The sequence below is a fragment of the Myxocyprinus asiaticus genome, chromosome 27, assembly GCF_019703515.2.
Source record: "Myxocyprinus asiaticus isolate MX2 ecotype Aquarium Trade chromosome 27, UBuf_Myxa_2, whole genome shotgun sequence".
Lineage (NCBI taxonomy): Eukaryota > Metazoa > Chordata > Actinopteri > Cypriniformes > Catostomidae > Myxocyprinus > Myxocyprinus asiaticus.
This window is the reverse complement of record NC_059370.1, coordinates 36,504,179-36,520,851: the sequence shown is the minus strand read 5'-3', so window position 1 is coordinate 36,520,851 and position 16,673 is coordinate 36,504,179. Positions and strand designations below refer to the sequence as shown.

At 35.6% G+C, this 16,673-nt stretch overlaps 1 protein-coding gene across 1 annotated transcript; it reads right to left on the bottom strand.

The window, feature by feature from the left end:
* Nucleotides 1-721: 721 nt before the first annotated feature.
* On the bottom strand, nt 722-14,267 carry LOC127418320 (receptor expression-enhancing protein 2). Its single transcript, XM_051658867.1, has 8 exons — nt 14,070-14,267; nt 10,894-10,966; nt 10,011-10,087; nt 9,079-9,199; nt 8,879-8,992; nt 8,036-8,183; nt 5,301-5,464; nt 722-3,481 (listed from the first exon to the last, which is right to left on the bottom strand). The coding sequence occupies exons 1-8, from the start codon at nt 14,099-14,101 to the stop codon at nt 3,407-3,409; spliced, it is 804 nt and encodes a 267-aa protein (XP_051514827.1). The 5' UTR covers nt 14,102-14,267; the 3' UTR covers nt 722-3,406.
* Between the last annotated feature and the right edge of the window lie 2,406 nt (nt 14,268-16,673).

Below are 16,673 nucleotides of genomic sequence, written 5' to 3'. Positions count from 1 at the left end.
CATAGCATGTCACATGGCATATGCCGTTTAATTATGCAAGCTCTTGTAAGAAAACATGATTTGAAATGTGGCTAACTGCAAGTGTTATTTATCATTTCACTTTCATTCTGCTTCATTGTTTATTTGCACAGTTAAACTGGTTTTAATTGGTAAAGATAATTAGCTTTCTCATTACAGAGATTTGAAACACACACCATCAATCAACATTCATTACTGCTCACTAAAGCTCTTGCTGTATGTTATTATCTATCTATTATATGGTTATTAACTCCCTCAGTTTGCAAACTGATATTATTGGATTGCTTGATCCCCCTATAGTGACATTGCTTATTGTTGGTATGTGATCTAGAGCAACTATAACTTGTCACAGAAGTGCTCTCAATATTATGATTAAAACCCATACCACAACAACCTTCCTATTGCATTAACGCATTCACAGAGCCAAATGGCATTTCTTAACCCAAAAGAACCTTTTGTCATTATTTTCCCCAGATTATAATAGAGAGAGAAGACAGGAAATTATGGGAAGATGGGAAATTGGGGATTGGGAAATGTCGCCAATCAAACTAACAAATTCGTTGCAGATCAGCACAGCAGGCCAACATACCCTCCATTCATGACACGCACTGGTGCAACAAGTGAAAGTACAACAAATGGCTTGCCAGATAAAAATTCCCAGTTAAATGAAGAGCAATTAAATGGACAATCAATCGGGGATGTTGTAATTGCATTTTTATTGAATAATAATTGATGGTCAGTTAGTACACACTTAGCAGCAATCTTGAGACTCGATCTCTTTTCATTCTTTGAATACATTAAGAGTATTGAGAACTGGCACAAACAATATATTCTCTCATAGTTTAAAACTGTATATGCAATAATAGCCATTTCAAACAAACTACAGACAATAAGAAACTAAATATATCCAATTTGCCATGTATGACTCAAGCCCTGGTGAATTAAAAAAGGCTACAATTATTGTCATATTTGATTACGCAAATAAGAAATACTGAACAAATGGGGGGAAAGAAGCGAACAACAATGTATGTATAACAAAGGCAAGAATGAGTGAGACTGACTTGACATATTTTGTGTGGGTTGGTAAGCATCAACCACACTAGAATTTAATTAAAAAGAAAACTTCAAATAAAAAAGTTTGTCTTAATACGAAAGAAATGAAATTACTCAGGAGACTGAGATAAAGGAAATATGTCAAATAGTTGACAATCAGACTGAATTGAAATCATGAAAAGTTTTTAAGACAGCAGTGTGTATTGACTTGATGCCTGTTATTTATAAACCATGGATTCATATAACATGCATCTGCTAGGCTGAATCTAATGTAACTAATGTAACTCAATTATTCTCGTACACAACTGTCCCCTTTTCTACCATTTAAGACCAATCACATTTATTTTCTCTACAAAATAAAAGAAACACAGAGAGAATAGACAAAATATTGTAAATTAAAACACTCTTGCACCAATATGCACAAAACAAATACCACTTTATACAAGAAATTAACACATTTCTGTCCGTCCAATCCTATGTAGAAGTGACAAATTAAATGTAAACTTCCAGAAAGAAATATGAATAAGTTAAAAAGCCCATTGTAGTAAGGCATATAATTTGTACAGTCAATGGTATTATACAAATAAACATTTTTCATTTAATTTCAACTAATTAACAGTTTGACAAGAGACATTAGAGCGCCATGTGTCAAACATTTGAGTCTTAAACTCAAATTATTTTCTTGTAAAACAGCGCCCCCTACCAGCTCTTAGTTGTATTGCATATAAAAATGCCACAAATCAGTACCAAACCCTAAATCCTTCAGTCCTGAACATGCTGTGCTGGGAGACACATCTGCCCACATTTGGATTTAGGGCTATATGTTGTATTCAATGAACCAGGATCACAGGGTTGAATAGGCAATACTTCAAATGTAAATAAAAACTGTAATAAAAAAAAAATAAAATAAAAAAAAAAACTTTTGAAGATTTAATTTTAAAGTGGACCAGCTCAGAAAGTAAGAAATTATTTGTTCTGGGCCTACATCATTTCTAAAAGCACCTTTAAGATGGTTGACACCAAGATGGTTTTAACTCTCAGTTGATGTTATTTCACCTCTTTGATTTATGTTAAACCTGTCCGAGTTCAGAACCTTAGTACTTACTGTACAAATTAATATTGAATATGCAGAGATGAATGTTGAGTAATATCTGCAGGCCACAACAACCCTTACATAGAAACAGTTTACTAAAAAGTGTGAAATTCTGGGGTAACAGAGATGCTTTCACAGAGTGACTCTATCATTAGGACACTGAAAACAGCATGAACAAACCATGAAACCCAGGGCAAAGTGAATCAGGCAGTATGCAGAGGCAGATAACAGAGTGATCTTGTCCTTTACTGGCCAGCATGCGATGTCTGTTTCCATCTTTTGCTCCACCAAAACACCAGATGACACCAGATATCTGATTTGCCACTAATCTGATATGCTGTAATAACATATTTTGAATTGATATTTATATGATGCTGTAATATCCAAAATGTGCAGAGGTAACATTAGGTTACATGAAAACCTCAAAAGCATTGAATGACATTCTAATGGTTAAATTCAGCAATACTGCCATAACAAGAAACAACTTATGAGCATTGAGTATTGATATTTCCAGCTCAGGCTTCTAACGCCAAGAGCCTTTCGAGTGTTTGTATTTTCCAGTAGAGATCTGACCTCTCCACGCATAAATACTCAAACAAACTGAAGGGTGTCTGATGTACAATGACCCAGACTAAGGATAGAACTGTGCTCGCAGCTCTCTGAGCAACTCCAGAACTCTATGGAAGCTGTCCTCATGTGTAAAATAAAGCTTTCATAGATTCTTTTGTCATTTAAAAAGACTATTTTTCCTGTTCTCGTTTCTTGTCTGTCCCATAGTGTGTGTCCTACATACTAAAAAAGGGAACCGGCCTCTATTAGAAAACATGGAGTTTGGGCATTGAATCTGTGGTTTTAAGGGCAAGTGGAATGATCCACAAGAGTTTCTGCATTCATGTATGTGTGCAGGATCTGCATTCTGGTCTCAAGCTTTACAGAGATGCCCACTAATATTAAAGACCCAGCCTTAGTTAGCACACACACACGGGAGTGCACACACAAACATTAGATAAATGGTTTGAGGTGGGAAGCTTTGAGAACGGTCTTGCTGAACATGGAAGCCTGTTGTCTAAACTAACAAACTGCATTAAAACCTACAAGATAAAACAGCCCCATGTGATGCGTCTTATGTGTATCTGTAAGTGTCAGTATGAATCTATAAAAGCAAAAAGCACTAATGTTTGGTTGTTAGTACTGAGACAAGAGTATGCATGTGTTGTCCAGGGATGGTGGATGCAGTGTGACTCATGGTGATTCAGCATTGTTGCTGGCTGTGGTGGTGCTTTTCTTCTTTGGCTGTTTCTTCACTGTCTTGGTGGTCTGGCCAGATTAATAGAAAATCAAAAGAGAAGGAAGAGAACGAGAGTACATAAAACCCCTATTAACACCATTTAACAATACACTGACCTACTCAAGCGACTGGAAGAAAAGAGCAGATTTCGGTGCAGGCACATGCTCACACAAACACACACAGGCATGGAAAGTTCTGGATACAAATCTTTTATATATTTTCACATAAAAAAAGATACATCTCATTCTTATTTGTACTGAAACAGGTGGATGTAACAGATTATTTTAGAAAAGTGAGATTTCTAGTGACAATGTAAGCTCTGGATTGTGGGTATGATCATTTATTTCCACAAATAAAACATCTAGGCTAAAACCATCAAATGAATAAATTAGAAATTCTTTCATCATTGCTCACCCTCATGTTGTTTGAAATTTTCAGTGGATTTGGTAACACTTTACAATAAGGTTCCATTTGTTAACAACATTAGTTAGCAACATTATTTAACATGAACTAACAATGAACAATACTTGTACAGCATTTGTTAATCTTGGTTAATGTTAATTTCAACATCAACTAATACATTTTTCAATGTTAACAATTAGTTAATGTACTCTGAACTAACAATGAAAATGTTTATTTTTATTAACTGCATTAACTAATATTAACAAATGGAACCTTATTGTAAAGTGTTACCATTGATTTTTTGTTTTTGTTTTTTGGTCCGTTTCGCACACAATCTCTTTTATGGTTTCAAAAGACTTGAAATACAGTGCATGGACTTTTTTGCCTTCTTTCAAGCTTAAAAGCTACTAGTCACCATCCACTTTCATTGTACAAAAAGAATAGTGTGAACATCCTGTTAAGTATCTCATACATGTTTTTGTAACAACAAGGGCGTGAGTTAAAGGGATAGTTCACCCAAAAATGAAAAATCTCCCATCATTTACTCACCCTCATGCCATCTCAGATGTGTATGACTTTTTCTTCTGCAGAACACAATGAATATTTTTTGAATATCTCAGATCTGTTGTTCCTCACAATTCAAGTGAATGGTGACCAGATCTCAGAAGGTCCAAAAAGCATATAAAGGCAGCATAAAAGTATTCCATACGACTCCACTGGTTACATCTATACCTTTATAAGCAATATGATAGGTGTGGGTGAAAAACAGATCAATGCAAGTCCTATTTTTACAATCAATTTCCAATTTCCAAAGCAAAAGTTACTTCCACACCAAGATGTGGAATGGTGTAGATTTCAGTCAAAAATGACTTAAATATTGATCTGTTTTCTCACCCACACCTATCATATCGCTTCAAAGACATGAATTTAACCACTGTAGTCTTTTTGGATTACTCCTATGTTTCCTTCAAAGTTCTGGTCACCATTCACTTGCATTGTGAGGACCAACAGAGCTGAGATACTCTTTTAAAAATGTTTTGTCTTTTGCAGAAGAAAGAAAGTCATACACATCTGGGATAGCATGAGGGAGAGTAAATGATGAGAGAATTTTCATTTTTTGGTGAACTATTCTTTTAATAATGACAATTTTCATTTAAGTGTGAACTGTTCTGTAAGAAAGGGAAAGAGATGGAGTAATGCATGGAGTTCTGGTAATTAAAAAAAAAAACCTTTCTGCTTTTTTGAATATTTTTCTTACAGTACACAAATGCTAAAACAGCACCAACTGTCACAACACAAAGTGAACACAAAAGTACAGGAGTATCCCTGAGTAAAGAGCCATCCACTCTTGCCTGAATCATTGTATATTTAAAGTCTGAATAAATGTCTGATGCCTATTTAGTGTCAGTGTGTGATTATGATTAATGAAAGAAACAAAGAGTGTACCTCGGTCTTGGCAACTGGTGGTTTCTTAGCTGCTCTGACACTTGCGGTGCGTTTGGGGGCCTTGTCTGCTGCATCCTCGTCTGAATGCTCAGTCCTGCCATCTGATTGGTCATCAGACCGGCTGTGCTGCGATTCGTTATCAGCCAGTATGGGCGTGGCACGAACTGAGAAGAACAGTAATGAAGGATAGACTTAGAGACTTTGCAATTCCTTCTACCCTACAGCACATGCTGACACCATTTATCCTAACGTTGACATGCTTTTATCCCCCTTTATATTGCCCTCTATATGAGCAGTTGAAGGATGAGTCATATTCCTAAAACTTTTTATTAGTTTCAAGATAGGAAATGGTTTGAAGAGGTTTTGTGTAGGTCTCTCTGGCACTGAAAGCCTGCAAGTCCCATTCAAGACCTCATTCAAAGCCTAAAACACAAAGACTCCTTTAGTGGAGCCTTCTGCTTGTCCATTCACAATGATGCTTTGACACTCTGTAATTCAATGAACACGCTCTGTGGGCTAATAGAATCACCACTGATCTCATTATTGAAATCATCACCTCTGTGGAATCTATTACAAAACTACGGTTTGTCTTTTTTGCTACGATAGGGCTACTTGGACTGCACCAAAACCCCTCAGATTGACTCCAAAAATATCGGCTGTATTTGTAATGGAATAATAGTGAACTGCTCACTGCATACTGCACAATAACATCATACTGTCTAATACATTTTGATGAATCGAAGTGAAACAACATGCAGTATGCAACAAACATTTCATACAGTTACAAGAAACATGACCTCACTACACTGCATGTTTGGTTTAGCAAGTGCTGTCCTGTTATCTCTCAAATAAGAATAAAAAATTCATTGTTAATAAAAACTCAAACTGATTCTTAAAGCTTAAGTATGTAACTTTTTCTGTGTTAACATACAGTACTTTCTCCTATCCCAGCTTAATATGCAGAGACATCTATAAGTAAGTATTGGTTAATTTTCTCAAAACTGTAAGCATTCTTTCTCTCTGGTGCTTTGAAAATTCCTGTGTTTGTTAAGAGCAACCCGCTTAGACACGCCCCAACAACGTTTCTCAACCAATGGCGTGAGTTGGGGGCAGGACTATCTCTTTGTTTGACCAACGGCAGATGGGGGGCGTCTCCAGAAAGCCGTTTTTCAAAAAACAAGGTTTATTTTTGCAATTCCATTTGGTGGCACTAGTATTGCAAAAAAGACATAATTCAGCTTTAACTGACTTCATTAAAACCCTTTTCAAGGGTTACTTTTAGGGCTAAACAATTAATTGGAATAAAACCGAAATCGCGAGATGAGGTAATGCGATTATCAAACCGCAAGGACTGCGTTCACTGCGCTTACTATATCTGCGCAGCTCTGTTCTCTGTAGTGTTACAAATTATAATGCATTATGATTAAAGCATCTTGAATCACTAATTGCAAATTATTGTTCTTCCAAATACGCTTGGCCGCAAAGTTATTTCCAAATTTAAAGCAACCCTATAACACCGGGTTTTTGAGGACAGAAAAGTGGAAGAGAGTATTTCTCTGCATTACAAGGCCATTGCCAACTCAACCACAAACAGAAATGTCTTCCTTCAGTGTTCCTTCAAAATAAAAGCTTCCGTCAAAATAAAGGCTTAAGGGTTTAACTGCACCACATACTGTAGCAATGCCACATGCAAGTTAAGAAGCTACATAAATATGGTACTCTTTAATAAGAACAACAACGATTATTATTATCTTCATCATCATTATTATTATTGTTGTTAAAAATATACAAAAATCTATTTCTGTACAAATTTCTTAACTTAATAAAATTTTACTGGGTTTAAAAAAAAAGTAAGTATGAAAAGTGGGCTTAGACCCCATCACAAAGTGGACAGGTGAAAAAACAGTGAGCAGATACAATGTAAAGAAAATGTGAATCTGTTTTTTCCCCTCTATGTTTTGCTGTTTTTTTTTTTTTTATTATTTATTTAGTCTGGGGGTTTTATTAAGAGGACTCAAGTGTGAACACCTTTTCTTGAAAAATTTTTCTAATGGCAGTACAGCATGTTTGCCCATGACTTAATTTTGTTCAAAAGGAAACACTTTGTAGTTTCTTGTTTTTTTTTTTTTATTTTAATAATCATATCGCTGTTCAAATTGCAATCACAAAATAAAAAAATAAATAAATGCAATTCGAGTTTTTTTTTAGTTTTTTTGTCCAAATCATTCAGCCCTAGAGAAACAGTAAAATAATATGATAGTATGCAATTCCAATCAAACTAATGCTCTTTTCTTTTTCTTTTTTTCCTCGAAGGGGTCACGACCTTTAGAGATTTGTAAATGTCCTGACAACACTGCATGTGAAGAGGTTAAATGCTGAGAACTGCAGTAGATGTTCACCTCTCTCTCTCTCTCTCTCTCTCTCTCAGTGGGCAGTTGAATCATATGCTGGTCACATCAGCATCTGCATTTTAAACAGGCTGAGACAATGGCTGTCTGCAGAGCCACTATAAGTGAGTCAGCAAGCACACACACACACACACACACACACACACACACACACACTAAAAACACCCTGGCCTGTGTGTTTGAACAGGCTAGTACAAACTATTATAAATGATCATTTTTTTCACTTTTAATCATTGTTTGTCTGTGGTGTGTGTACTGTATGAGGGTTCAGTGAAGTTTGTTTCCGTGTGCAAGTATAGACCGGACTGTAGTTGTACTGTATGTTACCTGTACGCGTGGATGTTTTAGTGCGTGGTAGCGTTGCTGCGGTGTGTGTGTCATCTGTGCCGTCCAGCTGCAGCTCGTCTTCATTCTGAATCAGAGTCAGATCCTGCATGCTGAAACTCCGCAGCTTATCCGATAACACACCCTGACCCTGAAGGGTTTCAATACACAAACACACTACCAGTAAAAATTCTGGACACATTTGAATGAATTGATGTTACCCATGATCTTGTAAACCTTTTGATCTAAAGGCTTCTGCTTAAATGTTTTTATATTAATAGTCGCTTTCACACATACAGCCTTTTCCAGAAAATAAACTAAATTAATTTTCAGTTTAGAGGTCATGTGTGAACACGACCCGTTTAAAAATACCAGTAAATTTAGCACTGTATATGAAAACAAAATTATATTTTAGAGCTGACTATAAAGGAAATCTCATGGTGTACAATGCTCCACGACTCAAATCTGAAGTTATATGGTGAGAAGACAATGGAAATTGACCACACACTGCCACAACACTGGACCGCAAAGAAATAGAGATGGCAAACAAGCACTCAAAGTGTAGAAAACATTTAACTCCACTCACCTCCAACTCGGTTGCATTTGTGAAAGGGGCTAATGTCTTTACAAAACTATTACTGAAATGGATGAGTTGGACAAAAGTGAAGGAATGGAAAAGTATATAGACACATTTCAATCTCATGTTTACAGAGTTTTCTACAAAACCACAAACACCACTGCTCCTGAAAATAGTAAAAAAATAAAAAAAATAAAAAGATATCTAATAAACACACATATTCACTAACACCTGTTAGTAAAACCTGTGTTGTCTGACATTTATTTCACCTTGGTGGCAGCTGTGACTGCTGCAGTGGCTGCGATATTGAGGCCTCTCTTCCCAAACCGCATCATGGTCTCATAACTGCGGTCTTTAGCTTGAGTTATGTACTCATCAATTTCCTGTAACAAACAACATGCAACACAAAACCATTACTCTGTCTCAACAGATGTTTTATTACAAAAAAATTAGGCACGTTCATTTGTACCTTCTCCTTATTGGAGAGCATGGGATGCACAAATTTGCGGTACAGCACGCTGGATCCCTTGGTGTACGGGGACAACAGCCAGATGACAAAGGCAATCTTCAGCTCAAAGTAAAATGGAAACCTGGGAAAATGGGAAGGCAAAATCATGTCTGACTGGGGAGGATAACCATAATACTTGTACATGGATAACTGAGTAGCTTAATAAAATGGGTGAATCTCATGAAGCCTGTCAAGAACATATCCAAGTCATATTTCATCCAAAATATATATTTAGCATGATGAAAATGTAACCTGCTTTTGTACCATTAAGATTTTTTTTTATTGTAAATTTTTTCATGATAATTAAGTGTAAGGGTAGCCAGCTGGTACGTGCTGTACAGTGTGTGTGTAAACCTCACTACTCTGGCCTCAAGAGGTGCACTAGAGACTGACGCTAGAGGCTGTAGCCTTTAGCCTCCCATGCCAGAGATGCCGGTTCTAATCCCGCTCAGAGCGGGTCGAGCAGGACCAGTTACATAAGCACCACAACTCTCAATGTACTCTAACGTAACTTAAATAATTATATGTTAAATTATGATTAATTGCACTGAAAAGTACATTCTTTTTGGTAATACCATGAATACAAATTTTTTTTAAATGCATTACGGTAATGAGGATGGGGGGTTAAATGTGCTTAATTGACATGAGAATAATGTCACAATGCCAAAAATCTTAATGCTACAGGTTCCAGCTTCTTCATGCAAAGTGTAAATTTGTCTTTATTTTGTAATGAATTTGGGGTGAAGTATGACCAGGACATGTTTAAGTAAGATTCACTCAAATAGTAGCAAACATCTATTCTTTAAAATGAGAACGTTGCCCAATGTGTGATAAATGAAATGCACTAAATATCTAGGAAAAAGCCTAAAATATTGTGTAAACAGTTCACCCACCAGGAGAGGAACATATCCGTGATCGTCTCTGCTGTTGTAAAAAGTGCAAATACTATCCAGTACATCATCCATTTCACCTGAGGATGAAAACACACACAGATGTTATAGTCAAGCATGTGTGTACACACACCTCTCATGACATCAGCACATATCAGGTCACATGCTCTTACTGAATATAGCCTTGTGCATTATGCATGACTTGTTTATGAAAGAAAACAGTGGAGTGATTGCCATCTCACAAGCCAGTTTGGTCTCCATCTGTTCACAATAAATTATTATTATCCATTTAAGCAATTATCAAAATGAAATAACACTATTGCTATCTAAAGCAGCATATGAAATCCAGCTCCACAAGAAAACAGATCAAAGGGTTATGAAAAAAATCAAAATGAATAAAAGGTGCCCCTATTTGTAAAGATAAGGAAAACTCTAAAAATGGCCAACTGCTGCCCTAGTGGTTTCTATAGCAATCAGTAACCGGAGAATACTGATGCTCTGAACTCATCCAACCATAAGGGTGTTAAGAGACAAATATGGTTTCTTAAAAATAAACAAAAAAAGATGCATACATGTAGCTGAATAATCTATGTGTGTTTATACTGAATGCCACTGAGGAAAAAGAAGGCTTTCCCAAGCTTATGGAAAAGCAAATTAGCCATTTTCTTTTATCATAATATTTTTTTAATATATTAAATATTTTTTGACTAGGTAACTACCTGTCTCCTATATTATTTTCAGACATCAACTGAGTTGCAGATGTTACACTTAATTTACAAACCTAAAATAAAATTTGATGGCCTTTAATGAATGAGTATTTTCAATCCTGTTTATGTTAACTTTACAAAAGAGTAAAACAATTTGATAATTGAAGCCAAATACTCACATACTCCTTGACGTTTTTCGTCTTCACAGCCTTATAGGAGGAATAGGCTGGATAGAGGGTCCCGAAGGCCAGGCTGAAGGGAGAAAAGACCATCAGACTGTAAGATGAAAGCTTGCTTCCTGGCCCAGAAGATGCAGACAAGTTCAACTTACCATTACACAACTTATTTAAGCGTATACAATTTCACTTGCACCATTACCTAAAGCTAAAGTAGAAAATATAGACACTTAAGAGGCAACATTGCTGCCAGTTTCATTCTAACATGTTAGGGGTGGACGGGATACAGGAAAAAATTTGGCCAGATAAATTAATTTATGGATGTTACAACCAATTAGAGATAGACCGATATGTCACCGATTAATCGGAGCCAATACTTGCTTTTGAAACTATCGGTTGTCGTCACAAATCTATGCCGATGGTTGACAATATTTTTTTTAAAATAATTATTCCTCAGTGTTTCTCTGTGGCCAGCGCTGGAGGATTCTACAGTTAAAACGACTTGTTTCTACAGTATAACAGCGGCAGTGATGAAATAATAACAATCACTGACACCTCTTGAGGATTTTCTGTATCTAAATATTTTTTTATTGAAAATATTCATCCACATTTTGATCCAAACTTTAATGGATATTTTTTTATTTTGATGGTCAAGTGTTCTAAATTAAAGCAAGGGCATGGAAAGAAAAATGTGACTTTATAGAAATGTGCCCCGACCTATATGGAAACACTTCCTAGTGCTTGACGCATGATTACTTCTATGCTGTCTAAATATGCCTTTTGGACCGTCAAACAGCCAGCAGCCTGATGGCACCCATTTGTATGCATTGTATGGACAAACTAAGCTGAAATCAGCTTATAAAAATGTTCACTTCGGTTCTACTGAAGAAAGACAGTCATACACATCTGGGATGGCTTAATGGTAGGTAAATCATGAGGGGGTTTTCATTTTTGGGTGAACTAATCCTTTAATGTGATATTTGGTCCTTCAGAGTTCTGCCCACCATTCACTTGCATTGTATGGACCTACAGAGCTGAGATATTCTTCTAAAAATCTTTGTTTGTGTTCAGTAAAAAAAAAAATTAAAAACAATCATACACATCTTGGATGGCATGAGGATGAGTAAATGATCAGAGAATTTTCATTTTTGGGTACACTAACCCTTTAATCTGGTTAACACTTAATATAGACAATTGCAATGGGCCAAGTCTCCGTCATTTCAAAATAAGAGTCCTGGTTGTTTTGGCTTGTTTATAGTTAAAAGTCCCACGTTACGCACTTTTTTTTTTCTGGTTATTATTGGGATTTTGGTTGAACAAAAAACTGCATCTGGGATTGTATTCGTGAATTTTTTTAACATTCTATGAATCGATTTAAAAATATATATATATATAGTCTGTCTAATTGGTTGTCAGCCTTTCCCACCACCTTAGTTATCGGTATCTGCAAAATCCACTACCGGTCGATCTCTAAAACCAATAAAAATATATCTGATCAAAATGTTCAGAACAGTACATTTTAGTTAAAAAAGCAAATCCCAAAAAGCTCTGCAGTAAACATTACTAGACCTGTTTTACTCACAAGCATGTTTCATGGTGCCATTGAAGGCAAACACACTGAGAGCCATTAAAAGTTAATCATTTATGACAGGGAATTAGAGCGAACGGAGACGAATCTACACACAAAGGCACAAAATTAGACAAGATGCACTGCATGTGCACCATGCACTCAGACATGCTCTCCCTCTCCATCTCTCATACACACACACACACACACACACACACACACACACACACACACAAACAGACGTGCTATTTTGTGCTGATTTGACAAGATCCCAAACATTCTTCAATGGAAGATCCAATAAAGGCTGTCGGGATACAGGACAGACCACACCTACCCACTGCATGCACTGCAGACATCATCTGGCTACATATGCGTCCCAGTCACTGTTGTTTCATGTTCACTGGCTTAGAGGGATATAGTTCACCCAAAAATGACAATTCTTTTATTTACTCTCCCTCCGGTTGTTCCATCCAAACTCATATGACTTTCTTTCTTACATGGAACACAGATGTTTGAGATGTTAGGCAGAATGTTAGGGACTGACAGCGTCACTCACAATTCACTTTCATTGCATCATTTGTTCTATGCAATAAAACTGAATGGTGACTGAGGCTAACATTTTACAGAACGTCTCCTTTTGTGTTCCACGGAAGAATGAAAGTTACACGGGTCTGCAACGAAATGAGGGTGAGTAAAGTAAGACAGAATTTTCTTTTTGGCTGACCTATCCCTTTCAACACATGCTTTTACCCACGGTTGTGTATATTGTGCATTTATTTTGTCTCTATAAATCTGCATGTTCATGTAGACTGTGCACAGTGTAATGCACAGTGAATCGTGAGAGGACGAAAGCGAGGCAGTATGGCGCGTGGCAGACCACATGCCCTCTGTCCCATTTCAACAAGCCTGTCTCCCAGAATGCATCTGCTCACCACTCCAAAGAGCATTCCATAAGATATAGCAAGACCACAATAATGATCCATACATCCTAGCCCCATGATTTCATGCAGCACAGACTGAAGGTTGTTTCTAATGGTCTAGATCCAAATGAACCAAGCTATAACACAATAAGTAAATCCCAATCAAGCACCCACCCGAGACCCACACATACAGAACAAATCAGATGGGCAGGTAGGCCTCATTACTGATAAACCCTCAGCAGCCAATCTCAAAAAGACTCTGATCCCAATTTGAAATTTAATATAAAGGATCTAAGAATATGATGACATCAAAGCACATGAGAGATGATGTCATGGGTGTATTGACTGGATAACAGCTGGAATACCTTAAACTTGCCCAAAATGTAAACATTTCACATTTTCTATTGATGTACTTGGTAAATGAAATTACTATCTTATGCATATTTTGCTCCAGGTGAAAAACACAAGAAGCAACACAAATGGAGCCATCGACTAGATGAAGTCATTGCTTTGTTATATTAATTTAGTTATTTATTTAATTATTCTGAGTAGCCACTATCTTTATATCCCCTTAAATTTCAATAGTAACGCATTTCACGGACATAACTAAAAATAATGTGCATTTACAATGAAAAGCGCCATGTATCCGCAGCAACACACAACAAACAGGCGCGCGCCGCATAAACACTCACACCACCATCCGCGAAATGATCCACGACACCATCTTGATCTCTGTGGGGAGTTTTCCTTATTTTAACAGAGTATTCAGCACCTCCATTCCGACCACACGACTGATGCTGAATATCAGGAGGAATCCCATCCGATCCTGTGTCTGTATGTCTCAATGTAACGGTGATAACACACGCTACTGGAAACAGCCGCTGCATATGCGCGCCGCTCAGTCGCCCCGCGTCTCTTAAAGGGACAGCGACATCTTTACACCTGCTCCGTGAATAATATATATATATATATATATATATATATATATATATATATATTATCTGGTTCATTGATGCCCTCAAAAGAATTTGACATTGTAACCATAGTTTCCTACAAAATACTTCCAAAATTACAGTTAATTTGCTACTATAGAACCTAAATAAATCAATACGAGTTCTCCTGCAACACTGAACAGTGTAATTTTTAATTTTCAAAAAATATTTACTTTTTATGACAACGTTTGCTAATATTAAATGATTACTGTTAAACATGTCTGGTACTATGACAGAAACTACAGTCACCATGGTACATTTCTTTACCATAAATGTATTTAATTTATTTGTGTTGTGTTGTGAGGGATTCATGTATTCCAGAAAAATATTTGTAATGAAAATGAAAATTGATAGCACTCATTTTTATAAAAATAAATAAATAAATAATTACAATCCGATAGCAGTCATTCAATCCATGGTCTATTTTTTATTTTTATTTTTTTTTATTATTATTATTTATTTATTTATTTTTTTAATGCTTTATTGATTCAATGCCACAAGAACAAGAGGTATTACATATCCACATAATCAAATTAATATTAACTGCCAGAGAGAGAGAGAAAAAAAAAATAAAGGAAGAAAATTACATAAATTTCAATGCTTTCAGAGCATTACATGTTTTCAGTGCTTTTTTGTTTTTTGTTTGTTCCAAGAGATTTACATATAATTTAAAGTAATTTATAAAATGTGCAAAATGTGGTTTACATTGAGCCCACTTCTTTTTATGTATATGGAATTTTCCTAACAAAATAAACAAATGTATAATATGTTGTTCTTTACTATTCAAATTTTCTTTTTCTGTATAAAAAAGTACATCAAATATACAAATTTCTATCATACACTCCATTTTTCTGTTAATATAAAATTCCAAATCCTTCCAAAATAATCTTGAGTAAAGACAATGAAAAAAAAGATGCAAAATAGTTTCTTTTTCTTGACCACAAAAATCACAGGAATACGAAATATTAAGCTTAAATCTTTTCAAAACATGCTTAGCAGGATAAATTCTATGAAGTATTTTGTAAGACACTTCCTTAACTTTGTTATTGATACAAAACTTATTTGGCAGTTTCCATGCTTTAACCCAAGAGATATTACCGAATAAAGAAGACCAAAAAAATCTTGCTGCCGGTAAAGACACAGAACAAAGAGCATTCCTTATAATCTTATTGCTACACTGTTGTTTTAAAACATCAACATTTTCAATGAAAATGTTTCCACAAAGATTAACCATGCTGATTTCTTCTGAGTTACAGTTTTTCAAAAGTAACATCACACTCTTTGGAATTGCGTCAAAAACAATAGCAAATTCTCTTGGTTTAACTGGTAATTGAAATTTCTGAAGAAATTCAGTATATGACAACAAGTACCCATGGGAATTAACTAACTGTCTTACTAAAAGAATACCTTCCTTGAACCAAGTATGACAGAATAAAGATTTGTTTTTAAATAATATGTCCTTGTTATTCCATATGAAATAGTTGTGGGGTGAAAAATTGTGCTTATACGCCAATTTCCATGCTAACAGGGCTTGTCTGTGAAAACCGGCCAATTTAACAGGAATTTTGTCAACAGAAAAATTACATTTCAACAAAAGTCTATGCCTCCAAGAGTATTAAATATATAATTAGGAAATGCATTCCAAGGACTTTCTCTATTCTTCATAACCTCTATCAACCATTTAATTTTAAAAGTGTCATTGAGAGTATTATAATCTAAGACCTCCAGTCCCCCTTGCTCTTTAGGATGACAAATTACCTCCTTTTTTAAATAATGTGGTTTTTTCCTCCAAATAAAGTTATAAAGAATCTGATCTAAATCTTTAATAGTCTTGGGAGGCACCTCTAACGATAATGACGTATAGACAGATCTAGATATACCTTCCGCCTTTGACAATAATACCCTCCCAAATAATGAGATGTCCCTCATTAACCACAAATTAAATTTCTTTTTAGTTTTCTCAATAATTGGTTCAAAATGTATTTGACTCCTTTGTTTTTCATTTTTACAAATTATTATACCTAAATATGTTAATTTATGTTTAACTGGAATGTTCTCTATTTCTGAAGAGGAGCAATCTTTGAGGGGAAATAATACAGATTTATCTATATTCATTTTTAGGCCTGAAACACCAGTGAATTCCTCAATATATCTAATTATTTTTGGTACTTCAAATTTGTTTTTCAAAAACACTGCAGTGTCATCAGCGAACTGGCTAAGTTTAAATTGTACACCTAAAGCTGTGATACCATTAAATTGATTTCTTTTTATATGCGATGCTAAAACCTGAGTGACTAACAAAAA